Here is an 8025-nt window from a genome sequence, read left to right as displayed (position 1 = left end):
TTTTGACAGTAATTTTTTTGTGTCAATAAAGTAAAATGTTTGATTAAAGTAAGTGGGGAATTTATGTGAAATGTGAAAGTCCTAGAAAAAGTTTTTTAGAGTTGAGTTTTGTTTAACAAAATTTTTCCCTCCGCTGCATGAAACACGACGGGCATTTGGACCCACAAAGTGACATTTGGCGCAAAATACACGATAAACAAGATGGTTCACCCACGTCTTCGTTGGCGTGGACGTTCAGACAACCCAATGTTCGATAAAGACTTATATATTAAGACAGCCCCTTGTTGTTTTATCATTTATTCAAATGTTTGAGTTTGCCAGCAGCTTTTTTATGTGTCTAAATTAAACAATAAGTACCGGATATCCCGAATACTACGAGAAGCGACCGCGCCTTCAGACAATCTAGCTTGCGGATGTTTAGCTATCTATCTTGACTCTATGTTTTGTCTCTTTGGCGGAACTCTTGAAACACACTTCCGACATTTCCCAACTTCACGTTTTCGTCAGTTTTCGATTTCTGTGCATTTCCCGTGGGATTCAGTAAGTAAAACATTCACTTCAACAATGTATAACGAAGTTCGCTCATTTAAAGACGCTCTTTCATTCATTTTATGTTTCACTGGTTGAGGAACAGCTCTGATTTTAAGCCAGCAAGGTACCAACATTAGCGTTCTAGCTAACTAGCTGCAGCTGATTCAATCTGTACACGCTATTTAGTCTTCGTTTAAATGATTTATCGATTAACCTGCAATTTTATATGACACCGCGTGCTGCTGTTCTACTCCAGCAACTGACATTATCATATCGCATTTAATTGAGTTTACTTATTTAAATGCGAAACTACCCAGAAACGTAAGCAATAAAGGTTTGTTGTTTTTGGAATAACTAAGAAAAACACCATTTGTAGGGTTCTTTCATTAAAAGAATAACTTGGAAAGATGTATGTAACTGAAGCCTCGAAAATGCTGTCAACACATGGGAATTGCTGTAACAGTTTATTTGTTAAATTAGTACATGAGACCGATTTTTGCCGATTTTTTCAAACTTTTGTTATGGATTCTAAATAGGGCTCCACAGTTAATTGAAAAATGTGATCGAAATCACAATACACAATAGTTCTTGGAGCCAAACTGTGTGGCTCCAAGCCAAAAATTGAAATGAGCCACACGCATCACATTCTACACACTGAAGAAAACATCTCTGTTTCTCATAGATCTGCAAAAATATCACACAGTAAATCATTTAAAATATGTTATTCAAATGAAAATGAGGATAATTTATGTAAAGATTGCCATTCCCTCTCATATTGCAGTTTAAAGTGTATTCACTTGACTTCATTTTCAACGGTTATGTCTTCGTCATATTTGACTTTTCCAGTTAAATGTGTTCCCCGTGTTTGTCCATCAGCGATGTCGGGAAGTCCTGCTCTGCTCATGCGGCTGGTGGCGTCTGCCTACTGTGTGGCTGAGAAGGCTGGGTCCATAGTGAGGAAGGTCCTTCATAGTGGAGAACTTGGCATTGTGGAAAAGGTATTAATTAACCTGCTGTTAAACCTAAGAGGAGGATAAACATGCTTGTATCAGAAAGAAAGACACAGTTACAGTATCATTTCCTCCATAACACAGACTGGAGCTAATGATCTACAGACACTGGCAGACAGACTTGCACAGCAGAGCATCTGTGCCTCCCTGTCCAGACGCTTCCCAAAGATCACCATCATTGGAGAAGAGGTGAGTGAAAACAGTCTCTGTCAGTCACTTGTGGCTCCCCAATCAATTTCATGTTACTCTCCACTTAATGTCGAGTTATAATTAGTTATTTATTAGTCTGTTTTATTTTTTTTACAGACTCATTTTGCAACATTTATTGTTCCATATCAAAACAGACACTTTTATTTTGAAATTCTATTTTATTCTAATTCTAGAATTTAAAGACAGATGATTACATGTCCCACTTGTTCATTCAGGACCTTCCATGTGAGGAGATAAAGGAGGACCTCATTGAGACTGGCCAGGCAGAGGAAATCCTCCAGAAGAGCTGTCCACCTGAGTACAGTCAGCTGAAAGAGGAGGAGGTAAGTAACCAGAAGTGCAGTCTAATGTCATAGCGTCATAACCCCAGTAGTTCTCCCTGATGAATAATCCTGCTTCACATATTTCTTCTGTTTGTGTTTTTCCGAATGTCAGCTCGTTGTGTGGGTCGATCCTCTCGATGGCACAAAGGAATATACTGAAGGTAGGCTCCATCTGCTCTGCCTCCACAGACATACTGTACTTGAATTTGTTACCTCTAGGACCTTCTGGCATAAACACTGACCGTCTCACGAACACTAGTCCTCATGGAGACCACAACCTGGTCAAGTTTAGGGCTAAAATTTGAGTTGTGGTTAAGGTTAGGGATAACACTTTGTATAGGCTGGCTAAATGAAAGGGAGTCACTGGAGTGTCCTTTGACACACATACACACATGGGGTTTGCACAAGTATTCTTCTGTGTGTGTGTGTGTGTGAAACAATGAGCACTGGCAAGACCTTTTGTTTTCTGAGACTTTTGTTTTCTGAGACTTTATTCTGCAAGAATTTGCTTAAAAAAACATGAAGCACTGAACTGGTTTTACCAGTTTGTACTGAAGACAAAGACGATACGGCAACCAAGACATTTGACCGTGGAAACTCATTCAGAACTTTGTGCAACAGTGGTTTAAAACTGTAATTAAACTGTATTATATATCAATATGAAACTATTTCCTCTTACACTAAATCTTGAGCATTAGGTGAAAATATGTTAAGTTTTGTGAAGCTTTTTTTTGTTATTTGTCAGTGTTCTATCTTAAAATCAGCACAAAGATGGTCAGATACAATTGTTGGGTTTCTTTCTTTCTGGCTTTTGGGTTCACTGTCACTTTCCTCTTTCTTTTTTTTTCTTTGTATATCTGTGCTTCTGCTCTCTCTCCCTCCCTCTCCTTTTCTCTCACTCTCTCTTTTCTGCTGACCCCAGTGTCGAAGTCTGTCCATCAGCAAACTGAAGTCCAGATACCACACACATGGTCGGTCCCCCCTCTGCCTCACAGCACAGCTCTCCGTATGGGTGATAGATAGGAAGCCGTGACTGTTATTACACTTGTTCTGTGCATGACCTTTTCTGTTTTAACGCTTTAATTGTCTGAGTTTTTCCTGTGTGTCAGGAAAATGTTTGGTTTAGTTCAGTTTCCTCCAGCTCAACATCCTGCTGTTTTCAGGGCTCCTGGATAACGTGACGGTGCTTATTGGAATTGCATATGAAGGCAAAGCAATCGCAGGCATCATCAACCAGCCTTTCTACAACTACCAGGTACAGATCGAGTCTCAACGGCGCCCTCTAGTGGCATCTTTGTGGCAAACATGTCGGTTAACTCAGGCTCTTGTCTGCAGCTTGGTGCAGGAGCAACTTTAGGAAGAACCATGTGGGGGATCCCGGGACTGGGCGCCTTTGGGTTTCAGCTGCAGGAAGTTCCAGGTGATAGACGAATCGTCACCACCACCCGTTCCCATAGCAACAAGCTGGTAACAGACTGTGTGGACGCCATGGAGCCGCATGAAGTTATAAGAGTGGGAGGTGCTGGAAATAAGGTAACCACAGCATTTTAACTAGACCTGAAATGTTGCTTTAGACTATAATTTTTTCTCATCCTTCATAGTATAAATTAAAAGGTAATATTTTGGTATCTTGTGCATTAAATGCTCTTAATTTAAATCTATAACACAGTAAATACTCAACTAGAAATTTACTTCTTGAATCTTATATCACAAATGTAACTGCATCAAGTCACAACTATGTTTTAGCCAAATGGCCCAGTCTGACCCTCATGTGGAGGATAAAGCGATACAAGATCAATGAAAAATGATGACAAACTAATGTTAGTTTTGTTCATGTTGGCCAGTTTCAACTCAAGTTTGCTAAAACTATAATTTAATATGTTGGTCTCATATTTTGCATGTAACGTTAACGATAATATTTGACAATATTTGGTCATTTACCGTTATGTACTTTTGTATATTTAACATAAACTTATTTAATATCCATTGACAAATTGAAAGAGAGAGTGTTACTAACCTTAGCTTGAGTTTCTTCTCTGTTGAGGAGAAACGTGTTCACACGGGCTTGACTGTCTAGGGTTCCTTCTTTATTTGAACACATTCCACTACAGATCCTTGTTTTGCTTTGTTTATGGTGAAGACTCTTCTTGATGTCCAGTACAGTTCAATGTTTCTGACATTACGCAACAAACTGACGACCGAAACAGAAACACACTTTCTATATTGTGAATGTACTTGCTGTGCCACTATCAATGAAGGCACTATTTCAATTTAACATGTTTTGATGACCCATCATGGTCATTTTACATCTTAATAATGTAATATATTTATTTTTATCTGCTATTGCGATAATGAGATGTGTCTTCAGATACCCAGTGAAGAGCAGCTGTTTACTGAACCATCTGTCTGCAGATTATTCAGCTTGTTGAGGGAAAAGCATCTGCTTACGTCTTCGCGAGTCCCGGCTGCAAGAAGTGGGACACCTGTGCTCCTGAAGCTCTCCTGCACGCAGTCGGAGGTAAAAAAAATCTAAATTATATATCTTTATAATTCTATATAATTTCAAACCATTTCTCTTTTTTTGTGCAGGTGAACTGACCGACATGCATGGCAACGCGTACCGCTACAACGCAGACATAAAGCACATGAATTCCGCCGGTGTTCTCGCGACGCTGCGCAACCACGAGTACTACGTCAGCAGAGTACCACAGTCAGTGCTGCAGGCGCTGAAGTCAGACTGAGGTTTGTGCGAAACAAGAAAACACAAGGAAGGAAAATCATCTTCTGAATTAAATCAATTTTATTGAATCTTGTATCTGATTTAAACCACAGATTTTTTTTCTTACATAATTGTTTATTCTCCTGTTTTAAGTTTGAACACGGTGATTTCAGACTCCAGGGACAGACGCGTAAACACACACCACACATTCTTGATCAGACACGAGCTGAAAGCAGGTTCTGTTTATTTCACTCAAAAACCACCAGGTGGAAACAGTGTAATATAACAAGCCAACAGGAGGCAATAGCGTCCGGACTGCTTCACAATGTTATGTGATGGATGACGTGCATCAGCACTTTTATTGTTGTTGTATAAATATTTATACAGATAATCAATCTTCAGTACTGTAACCTTGTGTTAGCTCTTCCCTTTTATATACGCTACAATTTAATGTCATCCATCACTACATTTCTGTAGTGTTAGCTCACTGATGTTTACTTCCCACATTTCGACATACAACAAAAAGGAACCTTTTAATACTACTGCTTCGTTTCTTTCTTTCTCGCTATTTCACACCATGATTGGAAAATAATGCTCTTCAACAACTACAAATGCTGGTTCAATGATATGAAGGAGTTAAAAACAGTTTTCAGTGCAGGTTATTTTAGTATCTGAACGTCCTAGTGAAAGGTACACAAGCTTGGCTGGCTTTAATGGCCTGTTGCAATGTTTGTGTTTTGTTTTCTAGTGATATTTATTGCACTTTTATCGTCAAAATCTCAGGATTTTATCGATTTCCTATAACATTCTCAAGTCGAAAAAAAAGCTTACGGTACTGTGCAAAAAGACCTGGGCCACCACTGGCTTTGCCGTTCGATTCTGTGATCTTTGACATTTTGAACTGTGATTGAAAGATTTGGAGCTTATTAATTAATGCTCAAACATGGCAATAGTTGGATAAAGAAAGGTTACTAATAGAAGAGTTCCATTCATTTAGGTTTAAAAGAACCCAGGTCCTGCTGTTCAAATGCAGGGGGAGGACACATAAGGTTGTAGAAATAATTATAAATACTAGTAATGGTGACCTAGGACTATGGCACAGTACTGATATTTTTGCTGTTGTCCTAATTAAAAAGGAAACAATGGCAGTTCTCAGGTGAATTACACACACATTAGGCAGGTTGAGGTCTAACAGTAACGATTTGACCCTGTCGTTAAAAGTTTCATTACCAAAGGCGGAGGGAAAAAATTAAAATCGTGCATGCATTCACAATAGAAGTTGTTAACCTGAAGGCAGAGAAAAAAATGTTTCTTAAACAGGGGGCTGTGTTATAGAAATGAGAAGCTGAGTGAATATACAATGTCATCAAAAAAACGGGGATACCACTTGTGTCCATAAAAATACTCACAAAACAAGCAATAAAAACACTCCAGCAGGTTGTGTTTATATTTGGACAAGCTTACTGAGAGAGGGCTGGAGTGTTTGAGGCAGCCTGCAGGGACAAGGGCCAGAGACCACCCAGGGTGAGAGCAGGAGAGTCCGGACCAAATATTCACCTCTTTTTAGGAGCCTGAGCGGTGCGAGGAGGCGTGACGGGGCGTCCCGAATTCACTCCTCCATACTGGTACTTTGCTTTTTTCTCTGATGGCTTCAGAATCTGAAAGACAGCGCGAGCAGTCGATATGTTTACGTGCACAGTTTAATCGAGCTGAGGCTATAGTCAGGCCACGCCCAAGTATACACTCAGAGAAGAACATGCTAAATTTTCATCTTTGCAAATTTATTTCACACATAAGCTATTTGGCTTCATATGAAGTGTATTGACTTGTTTTCCAAGGGTGCAACTCTGTGAGCACTAAGGGTTAAAATGGCATCTTTTGGGTTTTTATGACCTTTCTAAATCTTACACCAAGCAAACCCTCTCTAAGAACTAACTGAAACTAAATAAAATCCAAAGCTGTTACAATCTTTGTGAATCTCATGATCAATGGATGTTAGTCCAACTAAGACTAGCTTGATTTTTAATCGTTTAACAAGACATTAAGTAAACCAAATTATTGTCTTACTTTTAACATAAACACACTGAGTGAGATCCAAAATGCGTGATATAATAATCAGGAGTAATGTCTGTACCTGAAAGGAGCACATGAGAGACTCGTCCACACTCATCATGCCGCCCGCGTTGTCAAACTCCCCACAGTAGTTAGGGGCAGAAAACAGCGTCACAAGCTGTCGCTTGGCAAAGAACTCATAGCCGTCTTCCACAACCTGTAGTTGTAGAGAGATTAGAGCTGGGATTATCCATGGACCAAAACCGTCATTACAAATTAATCACATTTTTATATTAAAGATCTAAATGTCTACTGGTGCTGGTCATGTAAAGTGGGTCTTTTTGTTTTTCTTACTGAAATTAATATAAAAGGATAAATATTTAAATTTAAATACAAGAAATGTTAATGAGCATTTTCCTCTAGTGACATTTTATTGATGAAAGCAAACATGCAATCAATATTATACGACATCATCATTTCAGCTAAACTATACATGAACTTTAACAGCTGCTATTTTAAATCCTGGAATTCTGCCTCTATAAACAAGTACCTTTGTCTACAGGGTCATCATGTGAAACAATGGCACTGGAATATACCACATTAATCTGTCTCAGAGTTTTGAATTTTGGGTGTAGCAACACCTGAAGATTGTATTTTGTCAGGTTGTTTGCATTTAAGTCAATCATAATAAAAAGTCTTCTGAAACTTGTTTGACTTTGTTTCATTCAGTGCCTCTTGTGACCTGACTTTTCTCAAGGGTTAGGGTTAGGACGACTTACTAACCTATCACATTTTGGACGACATACTATATTGTGACATTTCTGTCAAATTTTGGACGACTTACTGGAGTATGACTTTTGTGTCAAATTTTGGACGACAAACCGACCTATGACTTTTTTTGTCACATTTTGGACGACATACCAACCTATGACATTTTTGACATTATGACATTTTTGTCAAAATTTGGACGACAAACTAACCTATAACTTTTTTGTCCAAATTTGGACGACACATTATACTATGTCTTTTTTGTCCAAATTTTGGACGACATACTAACCTATGTCTTTTTTGTCCAAATTTAGGCATATACTATGACTTTTTGTCAAATTTTGTCACATTTTGGACAACAGACTAACCTATGACATTTTTGTCACATTTTGGGCGACATACTAACCTATGA

At 38.7% G+C, this 8025-nt stretch overlaps 1 protein-coding gene and 1 long non-coding RNA gene across 2 annotated transcripts; one reads left to right on the top strand and one right to left on the bottom strand.

Moving 5' to 3' along the window:
• The first annotated feature begins 358 nt into the window (after positions 1–358).
• bpnt1 (bisphosphate nucleotidase 1) lies at positions 359–7554 on the top strand. The gene is made up of 10 exons (XM_044048859.1): positions 359–540; positions 1408–1529; positions 1626–1730; positions 1967–2074; positions 2187–2235; positions 3238–3329; positions 3410–3607; positions 4487–4592; positions 4664–4816; positions 7408–7554. Exons 2-9 carry the CDS (start codon positions 1410–1412, stop codon positions 4813–4815), a joined length of 930 nt encoding a protein of 309 aa, XP_043904794.1. The 5' UTR covers positions 359–540; positions 1408–1409; the 3' UTR covers position 4816; positions 7408–7554.
• LOC122783904 lies at positions 4852–7411 on the bottom strand. Its single transcript, XR_006362112.1, has 2 exons — positions 6928–7411; positions 4852–6451 (listed from the first exon to the last, which is right to left on the bottom strand). It is a non-coding gene; the product is annotated as an uncharacterized LOC122783904 (long non-coding RNA).
• Positions 7555–8025: the final 471 nt, after the last annotated feature.

The sequence above is a fragment of the Solea senegalensis genome, linkage group LG17 (genome assembly GCF_019176455.1).
Source record: "Solea senegalensis isolate Sse05_10M linkage group LG17, IFAPA_SoseM_1, whole genome shotgun sequence".
In the NCBI taxonomy this organism is placed as follows: Eukaryota; Metazoa; Chordata; class Actinopteri; order Pleuronectiformes; family Soleidae; genus Solea; species Solea senegalensis.
The sequence above is the reverse complement of the archived record's forward strand: the minus strand, read 5'-3'. Positions and strand labels throughout refer to the sequence as shown.